Source organism: Melanotaenia boesemani, chromosome 10, assembly GCF_017639745.1.
Source record: "Melanotaenia boesemani isolate fMelBoe1 chromosome 10, fMelBoe1.pri, whole genome shotgun sequence".
Classification (NCBI taxonomy): Eukaryota; Metazoa; Chordata; class Actinopteri; order Atheriniformes; family Melanotaeniidae; genus Melanotaenia; species Melanotaenia boesemani.
In genome coordinates, this window is record NC_055691.1 from 1,654,432 (window position 1) to 1,678,502 (window position 24,071).

The 24,071-nt window shown below is 41.0% G+C and overlaps 1 protein-coding gene across 2 annotated transcripts in view; it reads left to right on the forward strand.

Moving 5' to 3' along the window:
- The window catches only part of slc7a10b (solute carrier family 7 member 10b), a 58,098-nt gene that overhangs the window by 21,577 nt on the left and 12,450 nt on the right, over window positions 1-24,071 (forward strand). For both annotated transcript variants that reach the window (XM_041996303.1, XM_041996304.1), the window contains exons 2-3: window positions 1,524-1,728; window positions 2,085-2,236. In XM_041996303.1, the coding sequence (XP_041852237.1) occupies window positions 1,524-1,728; window positions 2,085-2,236 (357 nt within the window). The remainder of the gene's footprint in view (window positions 1-1,523; window positions 1,729-2,084; window positions 2,237-24,071) is intronic.

The following is a 24,071-nucleotide window of genomic DNA, read 5'->3' on the forward strand; positions in this document are numbered from 1 at the left end:
TTTGTGGTGAAAAGTTTAATTCCAGCTGTAAAACCTCTGATAATGACTCTCCTATGACTTTGTCTTTGTTTTGAATAAATCATGAAGGTCCTGCTGGTTTCCATGGAGATGAATGTGTTTTGTATTGTAGTATTCACTCTTCCTATCAGAGACTGTCTTGGGCGTCACTTCTTTCTGAGTCCTCATGGTGTTTCTAAGGTGAATGTGGGGCTACCCCTGGATCCTCCTGACTCTGACCATGATAGAGGTGTCCATCATCATCATCATCATCATCATCAACCGATGGCTTCCTGAGAAATTTACCTCTGTATCACCTCAATTAAAATATGTGGAAACTGCTCAGGTTATTTTTGTTTTACTGTGCTACAGTAGAAGCTGTAACACAGTTTCTCATCAGACGTGACTAATTCCTAGGACTATTTTACTCATTCCTAGATGAATTGGGCTGCTATCCTCTGGTTTTTACTGAAAGTATTGTGGTTTTCTTCTAGAAAGAGATAACCATTAAGATGTTTTACTGTTCCAGGTGAATTTACTCTGACACCGTAACACATATATGGATTCTGACACTTCTGTAGTAATTTCACATGTCTCAGCTTTCTATAGATATAGATAGATATACCTAATTTGTTTTGGATTTGTAATTTCAGACAGGATGTAGAAAAAATAAGACACGAAGAAGAGATTAAACAAACATCTCTCAGTTCTATCTCATGTCCTCTCAGAGGAGACAAAAAGCTGGCTGCTTGACACTTTGGACCAGAGCTAGCATCCTAAATCACTTCTACATTAAACCTAAATTTAGTCCCTACAACACCAGGATTTCTTTCTTGTGTGTCATGTCAGGAATCTGCATGAATGCAATGATGCAGGCGGTGAGGTGGTGTCTTCCCACCACAACACAGCAGAGTGGATAATTTATGTCTGGTTATGTAATGGCTGTGTGCCACTTGGCTGCCTTCTGCCATGCTACTGGTGTGCTATGGTCTGAATGTGTTGGACCTGCTGCTACTCTACACTGCATACTGAGAGTCTGGACAGGAGGTTTTGTCTCTGGCCTTAATGATAGCCTATACATCCTTCTCTAACTCTGCTGTTATAGAGCAGAACAGTCTGGTTGGGGGGGTGACTTGCTCTGTGTTTCTAACGGGTCACTAATGTTTTCATGGAGCAGCAACATTGAGCTTTGAGATGTTCTGGATAACATTTAAAAGTGGGAATCACATGGGACAAGCATTAGCGCAAAGAGAAAAGACTTCTGTGGTCTAGCGGTAACAAAAATCAAAGAGTTCAGGATGAACATTTCATCTATGATGAACTCCTACAAACTCACATCATCCCAGTTAATTAAGCTCCTACACAGAAGTTAATTAAAACTTTGTTGTTGTTGTTTTTGTTTGTTTGTTTGGTTTTTGAGACGAGTTTGAAGATCTTTTTAGTAGAAACATCTAGTCAGATTTTACGTAGTAGAAAAGTGATCCCTGTGAGTTTCCTGCACTGAGCCTCTCTTCTCCACTCCTTAGGGAACATCATCGGCTCTGGGATCTTCATTTCTCCGAAGGGCGTCCTGGAGCACTCGGGCTCAGTGGGGTTGGCCCTGGTGGTCTGGGTGTTGGGAGGCTGCATTGCAGCTCTCGGTTCCCTGTGCTATGCTGAACTGGGTGTCACCATTCCCAAATCTGGAGGGGATTACTCCTACGTAACAGAGATTTTCGGTGGTCTGATGGGGTGAGTAAAACCTGTGTGTCAGAAACTAATTGTTTTGTAAATAGTAGATAGAAAAACCTGCAGAGGAAACATGAAACAGTAGCTCTGTGATGGATTGTGGAATTGTTCATGACTATCTACCACTTTCTACTATTTATTACGTGGCAATCTGAAACAACCATAATGAGTGTGCTGATATGATGCTGAATTTAGAATTATTTCAACTATACTGAACAGTATTATGACTAGGACATGTTAGGATGTAATAGAAAACAAAAAGCAAAAGAAAAGCAGGCTTATCAGGAAAATGCGGCACAAATCCGTGTGTCATTTTGACTCCATTGACGTTAGTGATGACCTTTTTCTCTCACATCCAGGTTCCTGCTGTTGTGGAGCGCCGTCCTCATCATGTATCCTACCACGCTGGCTGTTATCGCCCTCACCTTCTCCAGCTACGTTCTGCAGCCCGTATTCCCTAACTGTGTTCCCCCATACATAGCAACGCGACTCCTGTCGGCCACCTGCCTCTGTAAGCACCTTCACTAACCACACTCTGGTATAAAATGTGTGGTCAAAGCTTTGTTACAGAAAGAAAGGATCAGATGTGAAGATATTTCATTTTCTCCTCTTGCCATCTGATGCCGTCTGATTGGTTGATGCAACGTAGACAATGCACATACAGCACTGATAGAGGATGACATGTTGTCCGGTGGCTCCTCTGCTGCTTGTTTTGGTAGATCGTCATCCTTCAGTTGTGCTTCTTCTTTTCACTAAAGGATGTAGTCACAGAGAAACTGTGTGTTTTGAAACTGTTGGCTACCATAGCATCCCTGGAGGATGCTATGGTGGATGCAGGGTGAGGTGACCTAAAACTGCTCAGTTAAAAGCCACTCTAAATTAATACATTTTATCATATAAGATTTCTTATTAATTCAGTTTTCTGTGGCTTAAACAGATTTTAGGAGTCTGTGATGTTTGTGACTTCAAGTAAATCCGGTCATTACTACTCTTTTACGAGTTCATGACAATACCAGTGTAGCATTTGATATTAGGAGTCCTGTTGTACTGGTGCTACTGGATCTTACAGCGTTTGATATGGTGGACACAAAGTCCTAATTTCTCACTTGGAGAATTATGTGGGCATTCGTGGCACTCTCCTAAATGGGTTCAGGTCATATTTGACAAACAGGAGTTTCTCTGTTATGGTTGGTGGTGTACCACAAGGATCTTAGTCTTGTCCTATTTTCTTTGTACATGCTACCATTAGGATCACTCACAGCTAAACTTAATCTGTTCTTCATTGTTATATTTATGATGCACAGCTCTCCAGGCCAAAATTAAACCTCTTTTCAGTTGTTGCAACCAAGTAAAAAGCCAATCAGACTTTTATCAGTTCAAGACTTAATAATTGCATTTTATGTTGGTGTGTGCCAGAACTCCCTTCCTCACATTCAATTAGTCCAAAACACTGCCAAATGTCACCCAAATAAAAAAAAAAGGAACTCATCACATTAAAACGTGATAAGTTTTATTGTAAGAACATGAATCAAAGTAGCCTGTATAGCTGTTGTTGCGACTTATATTGGGGCCAGATACATTTTATGAAAAATATTCTCGTCAAGCAGAAACATTTCAGTTATTTTTGTCAGTGATTAACTGTTCTACCTGGTTTATTGTTGTACACACAGAAATGTGGGACAGTTATAAGCAACACGGTACGTCACCTGCCTGCATGCAGCGAAACGTGCGTTTGTGTTCCCATAGATTGTGCGCGCTGCTTTTGGTTAAAAACATGTACCAGTGATTACACCTATGGCTGTCTTCTGAAAAAAAAAGAAAATTATAAAGGCTATATGCACCACTGGGACTGGGAGGAATAAGGTGCCGACACAAAGACGTATTCCTGTCTGCTTTAAGGGTGCAACATCAACAATATCACAATGTCCTCCAAGCTTCATCAGTTCTCTCCAATGAAGTACAACATAATCCCACTTGGTAAATTAGGTATTTCTCTGGCCATAGAATGCACAGTTTCCCCATACAACAGCAAATATGATTTATAGTCCACATTTTCAATTTTGCGTTTTTTAAAATAAACTATCACAATATAAAGTAATAAGGTCCTAATTTTTTATTATTTTTTTGGGGGGGGGGTTGAGCTCTTAAACTTTTCCCCTCCGTGAACATGAGAGGGCTCTGAGGTTTTCAAATCTATGCATCTTAGAAGCACCAAGGTCAAGGTGTACACAGTGGGTTGATCACTCTTTTGCTTATATTGCCCCCAAGATGAGGAACAAATTACTCCCCAACTTACTCACCACTGTAGAATCAGTACTTGGTAATTTTGAACATATTTATTTAAACTTTGTTTTTATCTCCATTTTTTTTATTTTATCTTTACTGTTTAAGCACTTTGATCACCTTCAGATTTTGTAAAGTGCTGTTGATTGATTGATTACTGGTCTGTACAGCTCAGAGCTGCAAACGAGAGCATGCACTTCGTCTCTCATTATGCTTGAAAGAAAATAGTTTGTATAAAGCAGGCTGTTAACAGCTGTGTTGAAAGGCCACACTTGAGCCGAGTGAAAAGTCTGCTTCCACTGAGAGGACAAATGTAGTGACTAGTACAAATGTTGGTATCTACACACACTCTTGGACAGCTTCTTTCTGAAGGCATTCATACTGGTGAACTTGATGCAGAAAGAAAGCAAGACAAGAAGATGTGTGAAGAATTAAAGAAGAGTCTGAAAGAGAAGTCAGGAAAGTCCGGTCTGTTTTCACACCACTGTCACAAAGCCGTGGACGTGAGGACCCAAGTGCAGGCAGAAAAGGCCGGAGGCAGGCTGGTGCAGGTAAAAGGGTTTAATAAATAAAACTAAACTTACTTAACAAAAGACTCAGGTGGCAAAAATATGCTGACATGGCATGGATAATGAATGGCAAACATGGCATGGACTACATCTAACTGACAACAAACACTAACAGTGACAACAAACAATGGACTGGCAAGCAGGAACTGAAACCAATGGACTTAAATACACTGAAGGACTAACTAGACATCCGAAGTGAATGAGCTAATCAAACCAGGTGAACTGATGGGCAGAAACCAAAAAAAACACAAAACATGACACTAAACACTAAACACCAAAAACCAAGAACATAAACCAAAACACGACAAAAACCCAGAACATGAAAGAACATAAAAGTAAACCATGGAACATAAAGTGTTAATCATGACAACCTCTGCGGACCCAACCATGTTCTCTGAGCACAATCCTGCCAGGTTGTTGCCTTCACTGTTCAGCTTGGTTCATTTACACTTAACATGGTGTTTTATAGGTGATTAATAACCAAAACAAACTCAAAAATGACGACTGTCACTAACTGGATCCATACATCCTGACAGAAGGTCAGCCATCTTTGAGGCAACAAATCAATACAGCCACCATGTTAGTATGAGGAATCAGTGCCTCCTAATAACATTCTACCAAGTTCCCAGCTAGTATACCAGTTGTTTGCTTTGTTCCATTAGTTGTACATTAGAAGTTAAAATACTACAGGACACATGTTTGCGTTAAGATGTACTTTTCTTTTTATCTTTATGGGTTGAAATATCCTAGCAAACAAGTTTACTTTAACATTGCTTCTGAATCTTGGTCCTGTATTTTTTGACCGATTCTATTTTTAGACAAGGCAAGGCAAATTTATGTGTATAGCACATTTCATGTACAGGACAATTCAAAGTGCTTTATATAAAACATAAAAACATTACAGCAAGATGCAGAAAAAATAATACAAGAGTATTAACAAAACAAAGATTAAAAAAGATAAAACTGATTACATAAAAACAGAAAGAAAAAGCTCAGATAAAGAAATAAAGTTAAGATTCCACCATAAAAGAACCAGATGCAGATCTGGCCTCCTAGTAAGAACTATTGAAATGCAGCAGAGAACAGGTGGGTCTTTAACCTGGATCTAAATAAACTGAGTGTTTCAGCTGATCTGAGGCTTTCTGGGAGTTTGTTCCAGACATGTGGAGCATAGAAGCTGAATGCAGCTTCTCCATGTCTGGTTCTGACTCTGGAACTGATAAGAAACTGGATCCAGGTGACCTGAGGGTTCTGGCAGGTTCATACTGGGTCAAGAGGTCTCTGATGTATTTTGGTCCTAAACCATTCAGAGCTTTCTAGACCAGCAGCAGAACTTTAAAGTCTATCCTCTGACGGACCGGCAGCCAGTGTAAAGACCTCAGAGCTGGACTGATGTGGTCCACTTTCTTGGTCTTAGTGAGGACTGGAGCAGCAGAGTTCTGGATCAGCTGCAGGTGTCTGACTGATGTTTTAGGTAGAACCTGTAAAAACACAGTTACAATAATCAAGCCGACTAAAGATGGAAGCTGGACTAGTTTTTCCAGGTCCTGCTGAGACATCAGATCTTTTGCCCTTGATATGTTCTTAAGCTGATAGTAGTTAATACTGATTTTGTAATTCCCTTAATGTGTTTCTCAAAGTTAAGGTCTGAGACCATCACTACACCCAGATTTTTGGCCTGGTTGGTGGTTTTTAGATGTATAGAATGAAGCTCTGTGGTGACCTTTAATCGTTTCTCTTTGGCTCCAAAGGCAATCACCTCAGTTTTGTTTTTGTTTAAGACACAATCCAGTCATTACTCTTCTCAATGCATTTACCAAGAGCCTGTACGGGGCCTCGGTTTCTTGGTGACATTGTAATATATATCTATGTGTCATCTGGGTAGCTATGGTAACTAATTTTATTGTTATTCATGACCTGTGCCAGTGGGAGCATGTAGATCAGGGATCACCAACTCCGGACCTCTTGAGCCAGTGTCCTGCAGGTTTTCACTGCATCCCTGCTGCAACACACCTGGTTCAAATGAAATAGTCAATAGCCAAGGTCTACACCAGCCTCTTAACGACCCATTATTTGAGTCAGGTGTGCTGCAGTATGGAGATATTGAAAACCTGCAGGACACTGGCTCAAGAGGTCCGGAGTTGGTGATCCCTGATGTAGATGTTAAACAGAAGAGGCCCCAGGATGGAACCTTGGGGAACTCCACATGAAATTTTTGTCTGCTCAGATGTAAAATTACCTATTGACACAAAGTACTTTCTATTCTCTAAATAAGATTTACTACTACTACTTCCCCACCTCTGAACACCAGCCCAAACCCTGCAAACTGGGCTCTTTAGTGTTTACTGTTATTTTTATTTAAAATTTTGCTGTTTATATTCTATTGTATTTAGCTTATATTCTATTTATATTTAGCCTATATTTCTATTTTTCTTCATGTCTTATTTTATTTCACTTATTGCCCTCCTTCTTATGGCTCAAACCGGGACCTCAGCTCTAATTTCGTACCATAAACATGTAAATGTGAGCTGGTATGACAATAAAGTTCCTTGAATCCTTGAATCCTTGAAGATTTAAACCAGTGTAGCGCCAGAGAGGCCCACCCAGTTCTCCAGTCGTTTGAGTAATATGTTGTGGTCGACTGTATCAAATGCAGCACTGAGGTCCATTAAGACTGACATTTTTCCATCATCTGTATTCAAACATATGTCATTAATGACTTTGGTCAGAGCAGTCTGAGTGCTGTGGTGCTGTCTAAAACCTGACTGGAAGACATTGTAGCCGTTGCTTTGTGTTAAAAAGTTGTTTAGTTGATGAAAAACGGCTTTTTCGATTATCTTACTTAGAATAGGAAGATTTGAGATCAGCCTGTAGTTGCTCATTTGTGTCTTGTCTAGATTGTCCCTTTTTAGCAGAGGTTTGATTATAGCTGTTTTTAGACGTTCTGGGAAGACGCCCGAAATTAAAGACCAGTTCACTATCTGTAACAGATCTGGCTCCAGAGTCTTTGAGACCTTTTTGAAGAAATCTGTGGGCAGGATGTCCAAGCAGCAAGAGGAGGAGTTCAGCTGACATAAGATGTCGCCCAGATCTTTGCTATTAATGTTATTAAACTGTGTCATGGTGTTTAAACTGGTTTTCAATGGACACAGTATGTCTGTTAAACCTGCTGTTGATAAACCAACTACTTGTCTGATATTTTGGAAGAATTTGGCGAACTCATTGCAGACCTTGGTTGAATAAAGTTCAGGTGCTATTGACACCGGAGGGTTTGATAATCTGTTGACAATAGCGAATAAGACCTGAGCTTTATGATAGTTTTTGCTAATAATGTCAGAGAAATAGAACTTCCTTGCATTCCTTAGTTGTAAATTAAAAGAGTGAAGTTTCTCTTCATACATGTCATAATGAACCTGTAGATTTGTTTTTCTCCATCTGCACTTGGCTTTCCAACACTCTCTTTTTCCATTTTTCAACAGTGTGGAATTTCTCCATGGAGACTTTTTCCTTCCAGAGACAACCTTCATCTTAATAGGAGCAATAGCATCCATAATATTTAGCATGTTAGCATTTAAACTAGCAATAAGGTCATTGACTGAACCCCCTGATAGGGCAGGTGTTAAAGAGAAGACCTGGATAAACATCCCACACGTGTTTTCAGTTATACACTGTTTTATGATCTGACTGATTCCATCATTTTATCTTTTCATTGACTTTCCATTGACATGGATGTCCTCAGAAGATGTGCTATAGATGTCTGTGGTTTTAAAACCCTGGAGCGTACTTCCAGTCTCTTTCATAACTTCCTAGATGTCCTTTAGACCTGTCATGCTTCCTAACTGGTGTCTGTTCAGAGAGAACAGTAAATATCTACGGGTAAAAAATGTATGGCCTGATTTTCTGTCAGTGACATGAAACTTTAAGACTCCAGCATGTGCTTCCTCAACTCCAAAACACTTGTTTTGGGCCAGGATCCTGAAACATGAGCTCGACAGAGAGTGTTAGATGGGACCCAGACAGTTGTGTTTGGCCCTTGCAGCGGAAGTGGTTTGTTTTCGAGGACTGACAACCTGTCTTTGTGCTGTAGAGTGAGGCCGCCATGAGAAGGAGCGAGGCAAAGTCGCTGACAGTGATTAACGAGGTGAAACAATCATGCCCTCCCTCACTCGGCTGTTTCCCACAATTCTGCCTCCCATGGTAACTGGCTGCTGTAGCACCCCCAGCTCAGAGGAAGAACCATATCCTGATAAAATTAAAGGAGCGTTCCATCTAGTTTATTGTCGACGTCAGTTTAATGATTAAGACTTCTCAGCAACTAGGAACAGTTTATAATAAAGATCTAAAAAAATTGTATAACATGCAACTGCAGTTCTAAAAAAGTCAGGTCTCGGTGTAAAATGTAAACAATTTGTCTGTCTGTCTGTTAGAAACAGAACAGGTTTATCAGAGGACACCCTAAAGGCTCCTACCATCTCACTTCCCATTATTACAGCCCATATCATGATTCCACCACCACCACCATGCTGATGAGGCATCCTTGTTGGGACATGGTGGCATTCCCCACTGCAAACATTTCTCTGTGTGAGCATTGTTTAAAGGAGACCCAGATACAGCTTTATGCACAACTGCAGCCTCTGGAATATCCTGATGGAGAGGTTCAGATACCTGCTGCTGCTCATCAGTAGCTTTTTAGCAGCAGATCCCCGAATATGATGCATTTTTCTCTATATGCCTTTATTTGAATGAACCTGTTTACTCTGAATCACACACTAATTTTTAACAGTACAACTACTGAAATTTTCCTGAAATGTTGAATGTATTTATTCTTTTAATGCCCTCCTTTCATCTACAGAAATATCCTTCTTTTTCCCAGACTACAAGGAAACTGAGATTGTATAAGAATGTGGAACAACCTTCTTCAGTAGTTTCACCTAGAAACTAAAGATCAAACCTGTCTGTCACATGAGAGATAATCTGTTTTAAATGGGCCAATCACAAAAACACTTTGTTGCATGATTACATCAGTTCAGCTTTTTTTGCATCCATTAAAAATACCAAAGATAACAAAGTTGTTTGGTATAAAATTAAATTTTGGCACTAACAAGTAGATTCTGGAGAGCTGTTGACTAAAACATGACACATCTCAGCATACAAACAGGATCTGAAAGTGACGTTGTGAAGAAATAGGAACAAATAAAGCAAAGACCTGACACCAGCCTCATCAGAAATGGTCTCAGTGGAAGGATGGCTGTAAAAAAGCCTTTCTTAAGGAAGGGAAACAGGGAACAAAGGCTGAGGTATGACACATGACACAAGAACGTGACTTAAAATTAGTGCCCGCAGGTCTGATGGAGTGATAAATCCTCCCCACAAACCTCCATTGAGCCTGGACCTCAACATTATGGAAGCAGTGTGGGATCATCTGGAAACAGATCTTAACAAAGTGCATAAACATCAAAAGAAGAGCTTTGGAAATTCATTCAAGAAGTCCAAAGAACTATTCCTGAAGACAAATTAAACAAATGATGGAAAGCTTCTCAGACTGGGACGATGAATAAAGTTGCTCAGACTACATATTCACTTTCAGGTCTGTTAGTTGTTCAGATGCCATTTTTGCCTTATATAGGCTACTGTATAATGTTTGAACATATTTTAATAAATCTCTGAAGTTATTTTACATTTTCTTGGTCAAATATAAACATTTATTTAGACACCAAGATAGTTATCAAATGGTAAATAGAAATTCTTATTAGTGGTAAATTCACTTTGTTGTAAATCTTTTTCAACCATACTGCCCCCCTGTTATTTTAATTCAATTTAGCTTTATTTGTATAGCATCAATTCACAAAAACGTCATCTCCGGGCAGTTTACACTTTATTCAATTTGAGCTAATCCATTTTCAGCCTGTCAGTATTCATACAAGCCAATTCGGAAAAATATAATAGCCTAATTAAGGAAACCAACAGATTGCATTAAATCTTGACTTTGATGCAATTCCCCAATCCTGAGCTGCATGGGGTGATGGAAAACAGTGGAAAGGAAAAACTCCCTGAACAGGAAAAACCTCCAGCAGAACCTGACTCTGGTAAGGCGGCCATCTGCCTCGAATGGTTGGGGGGGATAGGACAGGAAAGAGAGACCAACAGGCACTACAACTTTTAGCCAGGAAGACCTGCTAAGAGAGAAGAGGACAAATACTCTAAATATGACAATACTGGCAAAAAAAGGAGCCACGAGATGAAAAGGAAGTGCTCACTACATCAAGGAACATCTCTTAACAGTCTTAGCCTATGGCAGCATAAATAAGGGATGGCTAACCGCCCCTAACTTAAGATTTATCAAAAAGGAAGGTTTTTAAGCCTGATCTTAGAGATAGATGGTGTCTGCCTCCCAAACCCAAACTGGAAGCTGGTTCCATAAGAAAGGGCCTGATAGCTGAAGGTTCTCTTGTTCCACTTGTAGGGACTCTGGGAACCACAAGTAAACCTGCAGTCTGAGAGCAAAGTGCTCTGTTGGGAATAAATCAAACTATGAGATCTTTGATAAACAAAACACCCTGGTCATGGAGACCTTTTTCTGTGAGGAAAAGAATTTTCAGTTCTATCCTAGATTTAACAGGGAGCCATTGAAGAGAAGATAAAACTGGAGAAATATGATCTCGCCTGCTAGTTCTCACCAGAACCCTCACTGCAGCATTGTGGATCAGCTGGAGACTTTTCAGGGCTTTTTTGGGACAGAACATTAATAAGGAATTGCAGTGGTCCAATCTGGAAGTAATGAAAGCATGGACTAGTTTTTCTGCATCACTGTGTGACAATTCAGAGTTATTCAGGCTTTTATGTGTTTAAGACATCTCTGTAATCTAACAAACTGATTGGTGTCGTCAAGCTTCATTATTAAGTAAATCTGAATATCATCTGCATAGCTATGAACATTTATACCGTATCGTCAAATATTATTACCTAAGGGAAGCATGTAAAAAGTGAAAAGTATTGGTCCAAGTACCTTTAGGACCTCCATGACTTACTCTGGAGTCTAAGGAAGACTCATTTACATTAAAAACTGAAATCTGTCAGAGAAATATGACTTAAAACAGTATAATGCAGTTTTTTAAATCCCAAAAACATGTTCAAGCCAGTTAATCAATCTGTGTCAGAATAAAGCTTGAATGGATGCTCTCTGCCATACTGACACAGCATTGTTGAAATAATACTGAAACTGATATCTTAAATTTGGTAACATTACTCTCTGAGAAACATCTACTAAAATTAAATTTCCCCTCACCGATTTGTGTAGTTGAGTACAGTAAACTCAAAAGTTATAAAGAAGGGTTTCCGGCAAGATGGCGTCGTGAGTGGTCCGCGAGACCTTCGCTCCGTGATTGTTTTACACGTTTCATCCGTACTGCTTCTTTTTCACTAATAAGCCCATCACTGCAGTAAGCCTTTCGCTTTGTGCCAAAATACGGACAGGGATTCTCGGACAAACATCGACCATGACGAAGCACAAACTCCGTAAAACCGAGCCGAACCTGTGCCCGGAGGCTACTGCTAGCACTGCTAGCATAGATGGCCGAGGTGGCATGGAGGACGGCGCGAGTGGCGTGAGCAATGAAGCTACATCACAACCTTCCGATATCGCAAAGCTACTGAATGAGATCCGCTCCGAAGTTCGTACATCGCGGGCCGAGATATTATCTGAGCTTAAAACACTCAAGTCAACATTACATGCACATGAGGTAAAGCTACAAGAAGTCAGCGGCTCACTTACTGACGTGGACTCCAGAGTGGCTACTCTGGAGAAGCTATGCTCCGAGCTGGCGCAGGACAACATAAAGCTGAAATCGAAGGTGGAAGACCTTGAGAACCGCTCCAGACGGAATAACATCAGAGTTATTGGAATCCCCGAGCGTGCGGAGGGGCCTCGGCCTACTACGTTCCTGGAATCCTTTTTGCTTGAGGTTTTCGGGGATGGAAGCTTCGCCAAAGCCCCCGTCGTGGACAGGGCTCATCGCTCACTAGCTCCGCCACCGAAGCAGAATCAACCACCGCGTCCGATGATTGTGCGGCTGCATCACTTCCAGACGAAGGAGCTTATTCTGCGTTTATCCAGGGAAAAGGGCCAGTTAACTTTCAGGGGAACAAGGGTCCACTTTTACCCGGACTTCAGTGCGGAGTTGGCCAAAAGGAGGGCCGCATTCATCCCAGTTAAAAGTAAGCTGCGAGAGGCTGGTATAGAGTTTGCTCTGCTACATCCTGCCCGCCTGCGAGTCGTTCACAATGGAACAAGATACATTTTCGATTCGCCCCAGGAAGTCACCACTTTCCTTCAGCAGAAGATACCGCAACATGTGGGCGACTGAGGATGCTTCACCGGAGCTGCGTCATCGCTTTCACATTCTGATACGGTGAATCCCCTGGTTACTAAGTTGTGGCTAGCACTAACAGGTTAATGCGTTCGAGCTAATGAGACTATTGTTTGCTTTCGGCTCGGGGCGGCCACTCCGTGGTTTTCCCTCGCTCGCCTCTACCATTTGAATTTTTTCTGTTGGACTATAATTTTTTTTTTTTTTTTTTTTTACAGTAGGATATAGAGGTCGTTGTTGTTTACACCGAATCTGGTGATATTTTCATTATCAGGCTTGCCCTGATGGGTATGGCGACGCGGACTGGGACAATTTCAGCAGGGCTATCTGTTCAGCGCCACGATTACGATTGTTAATATTGATACCTTTACCAGTATAATTATTGCTATCATTGTTATTATCACATGCATTGTCACGGTTCACTATCATCACCATTACTTAGTTTGTGATTATTATTATTATTATCCTATTTATTTGTCCTTTTTTTTTTTTTTTTTTTTTTTTTTTTTTTTTGCTTATCTATGTATCTATTTCACCTCACTTCAGTTTACCTACTCAAGTCATCTGAATTAATTTCTGTTCTTGTTTTATCCTGTGATTTTTGTAGCACCGGATTTAGCAGATATGACTCATCCTCGCTTTAGTCTCTGCACCGTTCATTCCGTGCTCGGCTTTCTTTCTTGTTCTGGCTTTTTCTTTGTTTTTTCGCTCTATGATTAATGTAATTGGAGCCGAAGTTAGGTCACGTTTTACTGTGACAGTACAGTCATAGGTAGACCAAGTGACGAAGGTTCTAGGGTAAGGTTAGACGTCTCAATGGGGAGATGTTGTGGGTGGGCTTGGGCGGGGGTAAGTTGACGACGTACTGTGTACTTTAACTTATTTAACTCATTTCTATTACTCTTTAATGTGTTTGAGTTATTTCCCTTCTATCTTTATTCTTTCTTTGCCCCCCCCCCCCCCCTTTTTTTTTTTTTTTTTTTTTTCTTTACCCCCCCCCCCCCCCAAACCCAATCCTACTATGCTCTGCTTTTATCATCCTTGTCTAAATGAGTGACACATCCACCGGAAGAACAGTCAAGGTCGTCTCTTGGAACGTCAGGGGGTTAAATCGCCCGGTCAAGCGGAACAAAGTCCTATCACATCTCTCTCTCCTGAACACCGGGATCGCCTTCCTTCAGGAGACCCACCTCTGCAACTCCGACGTCCCCAAGGTTCGGCGCAGCTGGGTTGGTCAGACATTCCATTCACAATTTAACACCAAAAGTCGAGGTTGTGCCATTCTGATACACAAAAATATCCCGTTTGTTGTCAAGAAGGTTGATTCAGATAGCAGAGGCCGCTTTGTCATTGTGTCAGGTGATCTTTACACCAAACCGACAACTTTGGTAAACCTCTACGCACCTAACTGGGACGACAACCAGTTTTTCAGGAATCTGTTTTCTACCATCCCAAACATGGATAACCATGCATTAATAATAGGCGGAGACTTCAATTGCTTTTTTGATCAGGACCTGGACAGGTCATCGTCTAAAACAATACCCTTATCCAAGTCAGCAGCGACTATTCGTTCACTATGTAACCAATATGGCCTCTCTGACCCCTGGAGATTTTTATTCCCCTCTGCCAAAGCATTTTCCTTTTTCTCCCCGGTGCACCATTCTTTTAGCCGCATTGACTATTTTTTACTAGATAACCATCTCCTATCCTTAGTTAAAGCCTGCTCCTACGAGAGCATTGTCATATCAGATCATGCTCCAGTTTCACTAGAATTGCTTATCCCTCACCAACCCCTTTCATTTTCTCCCTGGAGACTTAACCCGCTCTCACTTGCAGACGATGATTTCTGCAAATTTCTGTCCTCTGAGATTAAGACTTTCTTGGAGTTTAATGATTCCCCCGAAATCTCTAGATCGACTTTATGGGAGACCCTCAAAGCATATGTTAGAGGCCAGATTATTTCTTATTTATCCAATAACAGAAAACGGGAGGTAAGTAAGCTTAATAAGTTGACGCAAGCTATTCTTAATCTTGACAAACAGTATTCCCAGTCCCCCGACCCAGATTTGTATAAGGAAAGGTTGCGACTTCAGGCAGAATTTGACCTGATCTCCTCCTCAAAGGAGGAACGGCTACTACTGAAAGACCGCCACAAATGCTATGAACATGGTGAGAAGGCCGGCAGGCTCCTGGCCTCGCAAGCTCGTCAATTCGTAGCTTCCAGATTGATACCCCAAATTAAATCTCCCTCCGGTGTCACCCTGACGAACCCTATAGATATCAACAATTGCTTCTCAACTTTTTATAAAGCCCTGTATTCGTCGGACTGTCCTAACAGTACAACTTTACTTGTTTCTTTTTTTGACGGTTTGAACCTGTCTACTGTCGATCAACAAGCTAACTCCAAGCTCAGTAACCTCATAACTTTGTCTGAAATTACCGGGGCTATTGCGGCCATACAAAGCGGGAAATCCCCCGGCCCAGATGGATTCTGTATCGAATTTTATTAAAAGTTCTCAGCATTATTATCCCCATTACTTCTTGCCATGTTCACGGAATCTTTTAACCAGGGCCTTCTCCCAACATCATTAACTCAAGCCTCAATCTCTCTACTTGCCAAAAAAGATAAAGACCCAACTCTTTGCGAGTCCTACAGGCCTATCTCTCTCCTTAACGTAGACTTCAAGATTCTTGCCAAAGCTCTTGCCCGTCGATTAGAAACTGTGCTTCCATCTATAATCTCACCCGACCAATCCGGCTTTATCCAGAAACGTAACTCCTATCATAATATACGACGCCTATTAGATGTTATGTACACGTCGCCCCGGTCGGATGCTCAGGAGGCGATAGTTTCCCTGGACGCTGAGAAGGCGTTCGATCGGGTCGAATGGCCCTATCTTTTCGCAACAATGCAGCGATTCGGTTTTCCCTCTAGCTTTCTGTCCTGGGTGAGATTGCTCTACTCCTCTCCTACGGCCTCCATTTCCACCAACAACGTTCACTCTCCTTACTTTCAGTTGCATAGGGGCACGCGACAGGGCTGCCCACTCTCACCCCTTCTATTTGTGATCGCTATAGAGCCACTGGCCATGGCTCTACGTCAATCTCCACAATTCACCGGCATTTCCCGTAATAACATCGAACATAAAGTCTTTTTGTATGCCGATGATTTGCTTCTCTATATCTCCAACCCTTCGGCATCCGTTCCGCCTATCCTGTCTATTTTAAAGGCCTTTGGTGGAATCTCCGGATACAAACTCCACTTCTCTAAGAGTGAATATTTTACTATAGGGTCACATGCTAATCCCCCAACTCCTGCAATTCCATTTAAAGAAGCACAAACCGAGTTTAGATATTTAGGCATAACGGTCACACGTTCCTTTAATGCGCTCTTCAAGCATAATTTTGGCCGCCTGATGGAGCGCTGTAGGGAGGAGCTGACTAAGTGGTCAGCCTTGCCCCTGTCTTTGGCGGGCAGGATTAACCTGGTTAAAATGAGCATCTTACCCCGTTTTCTCTATCTATTTCTTAATATTCCCATCCTTATCAAGAAATCCTTTTTTAATAACCTGGACAAGATAATCCTTTCTTTTATTTGGGGCAACAAGACCCATCGGATTAGGAAAGCCTTTCTACAAAGGCCGAAAAAATTAGGAGGAATGGCCCTTCCAAACTTCCTTTTTTATTACTGGGCGAGTAATATCCAGAAATTACTTTTCTGGACTGGCCTTCCCACAGAGGCCAGTTCCCAAGTCTGGGTGCAGGATGAGGAATCCTGCAGCCCATATTCCCTCATCTCTATCGCCTCCTCATCCCTTCCGCTGCCTGCTAAGGCAGTCGGCTCCAACCCTGTCGTCTTTCATTCAATAAAAATTTGGTCTCAGTTTAGGAAGCACTTCGGTCTGCAGGAGGCATCACTCGTAGCCCCCGTCGTGTCTAACGTATCCTTCCTTCCCTCTAATACTGATGCAGCCTTTCGGTTGTGGCATAGGAATGGAATACGACGTCTGAGAGATTTATTCTCTAATAATACTTTCCTCTCTTTTGAACAACTCAGCCAAAGGTTTAATCTCCCTAAAACACACTTCTTCCGATACCTACAAGTTCGACATTTTATACAGAATAAGATCTGTTCATTCCCAAATCCGCCCCCATTATCACCAATCGACAGGCTTCTCGATCTGGACCCCACTGCTAAAGGCCTGATATATGTTATTTATTCGATGATTAGTTCTATAAATCCCCAGATGCTGGACCACCTGAGAAGAGCTTGGGAGCAGGATCTAAACTTATGCATCTCAGAGACTGAATGGACTAAGATGATTGATCGGATTCACTCCTCGTCGCCTTGCGCTAGACACGGGCTGATTCAGTTTAAAGTCCTACACCGGCTTCATATTACCAATTCTAGTCTGGCCAGGATATTTCCAAATCTAGACCCGGCCTGTAATAGATGTAGCCTCTCCCCATGCACTCTTGCTCACATGTTCTGGACTTGCCCAGCTTTAGAAACTTTTTGGAAAGAAATTTTTAAGTCATTTAGCGAGATTTTCGATTTCTCCATGGACCCAAACCCACTCACTGCCATATTCGGGGTTCAACCAGACGGTTCCACCTTTAACCACAGCATGCGGGATTTTATGGCATTCACGACTCTGCTTGCGAGAAGATTGATTCTTCTCAGGTGGAAACAATCATCCCCACCCTCACACAGCAGTTGGATTAAGGACATATTATTGTATATCAAATTGGAGAAGATCAGGTTTACACTGGCGGGCTCCCTGAGGAAGTTTCACAGAATATGGACCCCCTTCCTGGCGTACTATGACAGATTAAGGATATTGAATTGCAATGAGAACTAATTTGGATCTGACTTAGCAGTTACTCACACAGGCCTGAGTGCACAAATATTAAACCCCCCCTTTTTTATTTTTTTTTTTTTTTTTTTTTTGTTGTACATTTGTACGAGGGTGGGTGGGCGTGGGTGTTGTTGTTGGGTTTCATAATGATCTTCAATTTCTGTTTTACGTGCATAAATCTGTAAGTCTGTATATATTTGTTTATCCAGTTACTTATCCCGTCTTCTCTCTCTACTTGTCTAATGGGGCTGACACAAGTACTCCTCCTGTATTATGTCAGATTTATGCCCTATCCTGTATACCCCAAAATGTTAATAAAAAGATTTATAAAAAAAAAAAAAAAAAAAAAAGTTATAAAGAAATGATCAGACAAAACAGGGTTATGAGGGAAAACTCTTAGTTCTTCACTATCAATGCCATATGTTAGAACAAGATCAAGAGTATGATTATAAAAAATGAGTAGGTCTGTGGACATTTTGTGACAAGCCAATTGAATTTAGTATTGAATTAAAAGCATTATTTAAGCTGTCAACATGAATATTAAAGTCACCCAGTACAATAACTTTATCAGTATTCAGCACTAACTCTGATAAGAGGTCTGAAAAGTCATCAGCCAGACCTGTCAACTATCACGTGAGGCTGAAGAATGAAAAATGTTGACGACTGCAGCTTATTTCAGTTAGATATTCTTTGCAGTTATTTCATACTACTTTTCAGTATTAATGAGGTTTGATAGTGAAACAGCTGTTAAATGTACTAGTCATCAGACGGTCATGCACACATCCATGGAAACACATCAGATATCTGGTGAGAGTGAAACAGCAAAAGGAAGCAAGAGACATCTTCTCAAAATCACTGGTGCTGTGCAGATGATGGAGACACAGGTCTGGTCATTTAGGGGCCATGAATGTGGTGAGAGAAATTATGAACAGATGCAAATTAGAGCAGGACCCTTCTCTAACAAAGTAGTTGACAGGTGGTAGAAAGGATTTCTACTTCAGCTATGCAGGGGCGGGTCTAGAAAATTTCTGATGAGGGGTCAGGTGGGGGCACTCACCAGGAAAAGAATGGCACAAATGACAACTTTTTTTTTTTTTTTTTTTTTTAGGTCAAGATTTTTAAACATTCTAAACTGATTATCACAACTAAAGATCATCTAATGTAAAGAACAGTGAAGAAAAACCCAGAGTGAAGGTCAGTTAATAATAATTATTTGTAAGGCTCTTTCTGTGGATACAATACTAAAAATAAGCATGTTTCAGGGATAGTCGCAAATGGTGATTAATCATGATTAATTTTATTTTAATAATACATTCAAATCTCAGCAGGTCAGACAGTTAAACTTAAAATGATAATAAACCCAAAACAAGTTACTCTTACACACCAATATATTTTTATACTCATATGTGCACCCTTGCAAATAAATAAATGAATAAAAATAAAAGAGAAAAATACACATTTATATACATATATATACATATATGTATGTAATTTGCAGTGTATATATCCAGGGTTTAGTATATTAAAAAGTAAGAATTCTCCAAAGGCAAATAAACAAATAATGTAGAATTTGTAAAATTTGTAAAATTTTAGAAACATACTTTATGTGATCAAAAACAAATTAAAATAAACTAAGCTAAATATAGTCATCCACGTTTTCTCTTATCTCTAGCCTCTAGCCTTGTAACAAGATTACAGTTTACTGTGAAATGGATGTAGTAGTAACATTCATTGTTTGAGCATTGGCATCTACTTAGATTATTTACTAAATTTATAAATGGAGTCCACATTTCATTAAACTCCTTAACTTTACCTCTCACGATGTAGGTTCATTCTTTTGATGCCAGAGTGGGACATTTCTTTATCCATTGACTGGAGTTAGTCCTCTGGAAATTCTTCCAGTTCAAAGCTATAACACGTTTAGCTTGCAACAGACAGATTTGTATTTATACTGGCCTTTACGTAGTAGTTGGTTCAACAGGAACAGTGTTTGCCGTCAACTCAGAGATCAATTCAATAACTTCTCTCCAGAATATTTTGAGCTTCTTGCAATTCCACATACAACAAAGCAGGGTGCCTGTCTGGATTAAAATTATGTAATTTGACAAGTGTAATTTAAGTCCTAAGCAACCATTTATGCTGTAACAATCTTATTGTTTGGGTTTGAGCCAGAAGACATACACACGTGGACAAAACTGTTGGTTCCCTTTGGTTAATGAAAGAAAAACTCACAATGGTCACAGAAATAACTTGAATCTGACAAAAGCAATAATAAATAAAAATTCTATGAAATTAAACAAATGCAAGTCAGACATTGCTTTACAACCATGCTTCAACAGAATTATTTAAAAAATAAACTCATGAAACAGGCCTGGACAAAAATGATGGTACCCATAACTTAATATTTAGTTGAACAACCTTTTTTTGGCAACCACTGCAATCCAACGATTCCTGTAACTGTCAGTGAGTCTTCTGCACCTCTCAGCAGGTATTTTGGTCCACTCCTCATAAGCAAACTGCTCCAGTTGTCTCAGGTTTGAAGGGAGCCTTTTCCAGACGGCATGTTTCAGCTCCTTCCAAAGATGCTCAATGGGATTTAGGTCAGGACTCATAGAAGCCACTTTAGAATAGTCCATGTTTTCCTCTTAGCCATTCTTGGGTGATTTTAGCTAGAGCTGAGGCCACCCAACCGGATCCCCTCAACACCTAGAAATTCTGTCCATAAAAGTTATGAACAGAATCAGTGACAAAGGGCAGCCTTGGTGAAATCCAACCTTCACCGGAAACGACTTTGATTTACTACCGGTGACGTGGACCAAGTTCTGACACCAGTCGTACAGGGACTGGACAGCTCATACAAGCAGATCCAGCACTCCATATTCCCGGAGTACCCCCCACATGAGTCCCCGGGGGACACGGTCGAACTCCTTCTCCAAGTCCAAAAAGCACGTGTAGACTGGTTCAGGCTCCCATGCCCCCTCCAAGACCCTGAAGAGAGTGTAGAGCTGGTCCACTGTTCCACGACTGGGACGAAAACCACACTGCTCCTCTTCAATCCAAGGTTCAACTATCCAATGGACCCTCATGTCTAGCACCCCTGAATAGACCTTACCAGGGAGGCTGAGGAGTGTGATCCCCCTGTAGTTGGAGCACACCCTCCGGTCCCCCTTTTTGAAGACGGAGACCACCACCCCAGTCTGCCAGTCCAGGGGAGCTGTCACCGATGTCCACGTGATGCTGCAGAGGTGTGTCAGTCAAGACAGCCCTACAGCATCCAGAGCCTTAAGGAACTCTGGCTGGACCTCATCCACCCCCGGGGCCTTGCCACCGAGGAGCTTTTAAACCACCTCAGCCCCAGAGATGGAAGAGCCAGCACAAGCTACCCCAGACTCTGCTTCCTCATCAGAAGACATGTTGGTGGGATTGAGAAGGTCTTCGAAGTATTCCCTCCACCGCCTCACAACGTCCCGAGTCGAGGTCAGCAGCCCCCTATCCCCACCGTACACAGTGTTGGTGGAGCACTGCTTTTCCCTTCGGTGACCGCCGAAGCTGCGCTCCACTTAGCCTGCCAATACCCATCAGTTGCCTCTAGAGTCCCACAGGCCAAAAAGGCCCGATAGGACTCCTTCTTCAGCTTGACGGCATCCCTCACTGCTGATGTCCACCAACGAGTTCGGGGGTTACCGCCCCGACAGGCTCGGCATGCCAGTACTGCAGCATGTCTCTTAGAAACATCAGTTTTATTCAGCCAGTGGACAGTGATGCCCGTAAATGCTTGTTCACTGCTGACCAGCAAGCTGCTGTTGTGCACACAGCATCGACCTCAGAGAGTTCAGCCTTAAGTTCACATATGTTTTCTTCAACTTTCTTGTTTAGCAGTATTTGTACTTTTTTCTTGATGGCACCTTTTTGGATGGCTGCAACCACTTAATTAATTGTATAGTGTTTGGATAGTAGAGGAGCATGCTGTTGCTATGTCTGTTGATATTTTAGTGACTTGCATATACTTTGAAAGGCTAGCCAGGTGCTTTATTTTGATATGCCATTTTATGTTTGTTGTTGAAGATGTTGATGTATGGAGTTGCTTCTTGAGACCCGGTGGGCAAAGTTTACAAAAAAAGGTCAAATTTTTCCCACCTGGTTCTTCACTTTTCAAAATTTTTTTGGGGTGATCAGAAGAAGAGTTGGTGCTGCCTTCTTTGGATTTTGCCTCCATGCTTCACAGTTTGGTGACGCATACTCTGTGGTGGCTGGTGTCACCAGATTTATGTTAGGTCCCCCCTCCTATATATTAAGGCCCTTACAGTGTGTTTTAGTTGAGATTGTGCCTGGAATGCTCCATGGCAATCTAGCACTCTCTTGAGAGAAAGCCATTCACAAACAGCAGAATGAGCACGCTCGTAATGACGTTCATCAGGCAGAAATACAGTATGTTCAGCTCACGTTCACTCAAAATGTGAACGAGTTCATGAACAATCGGTCATGCACAACACTGACTTAGTGTTATTTTTATCAGCTATTTTTAAATTTAGTCTTAGTTTTAGTCCAGTTTCAATCACGCTTGTTAGTTTTTATCACATTTAGTCAACTCATTTTTATTTAATCAAGTTTTAGTCGACTATAAGTTGAGCATTTTAGTCTTTATTTTAGTCCAAGAAAACATACATTTATTTGTCGAGTTTTAGTCAACAAAAACTGTCAACATTTAAGTCTAGTTTTAGTCAGGACAATCATTTTACCCTTTTACTGTTTGTAAGCAGATAATTTTGAACATTGTTAGTAGTATATTACATTACATTAGTTAGCAGTTAGTCGAACATTGTTAAATGAGGTTTAACATTGTTAAATTACATTTAACAATCCATTTAAAACTCATACTTAAAACATAACTATCCTATGTCACAAAAGTGACAAGCGACTTTTTCTGGTAGTGTTGGAGACTTTTGAAGACTGACATGAATGAATGTAGTTTAGTCTTTCAATGTGGAGTCAGTGCTACACAGACCCCTCCCCCGTCCAAAAGCACTCAGAAGAGGCTTGGTCCTCACTTAGCAGCAGCACAGCCCTCAGCTGCAGTCAGAGCAGGAGATGATCCCGTTTCATAACCAGGCTGAAAATAAAACGTGCAAAGCTGTTGCTGGCTGATCCTGCGTTGGCTTACAGTCAGATAGCAATGTCTATTAATGAAGAGAGCGGAGGAAAACTTTTTATTTTAGAAATTTAGCAAACTCCTTATTAAAAAACTACTAAGCCTAATAAAACTGAACTTAAAAACAAACATATTAACCGAAGAATTTATTTTTATTTTATTATTAATAATTTGTGAGTGTGTGTGATCAAAACATTTTAAGGTTGTGTTTTCATCAATTTTTAACTTTCCCCTGACATTCCTTTCCACGGCAGCTTCCATTCCAACTAAATGTACTAGATTTATTATGCAAATTAGGCAATGACGTCATTTAGTGACTTTTAGGACGCTTGCAGCTCCTAGATTAGCTCGTACTTCTGTCTGCATTAATTAAAGTTGCAATCCAACTGAAAACATAGTTGCCCGACCAGTATAACGTATCTAAGTTCGCATAAATTAAACTTCACACACAATTCTGTCAACAAGTGGCCACTATGGCTACATGCTACGAAGCTAGTAAGTTAGCCAACATTAGCTTGCGGTCGGTTTAACGTTGTTGTTGGAAAATTACAGCCGCTGGTTAAATGTAACATTTTAAACAACCACCACCAAACTTTTTGTTAAACTTACCACGATGTCTTTGTGGAGAACTGCAACGTGTCTCTCCAGGTTTGTTGTGTTTTTCCAGCTACATTTCCAGACCACATTCCTTCCCTTCACTAAAATCAAGCATAATTTTTTTTTTTTTTTCTCCACTTAAGTGTAGTAAAATATCACGTCTTCTCTTTCTCTTGGGCCCGGTGCAAAGCATGGCCATTAATGTTTTACTTTTACCTTTTCGCCATGAATCCACCTCTTGTCTGTCCCGTGTGTTTGTTCACCTGCCCGCTGCAGGTTTGAAAGGGGGTGTGTGTGAGTCATGGAAGAGCTGACGAGGAGGAGAAGACAGGATTTGACAAAATCGTATCTTATAATAATAAAATTTTCATCTTGTCTTTGTTCCTGAACTAAAATGTCCATAGATTTTAGCCCAGTTTTTATTTAGTGAACTACATTTTCATCTCGTCTTTATTAGTCCACGAACATGCATAGGGCTGCCTGGCTCAGTGGGTAGAGTGGCTGTCTTGTAACCTGAGGGTTG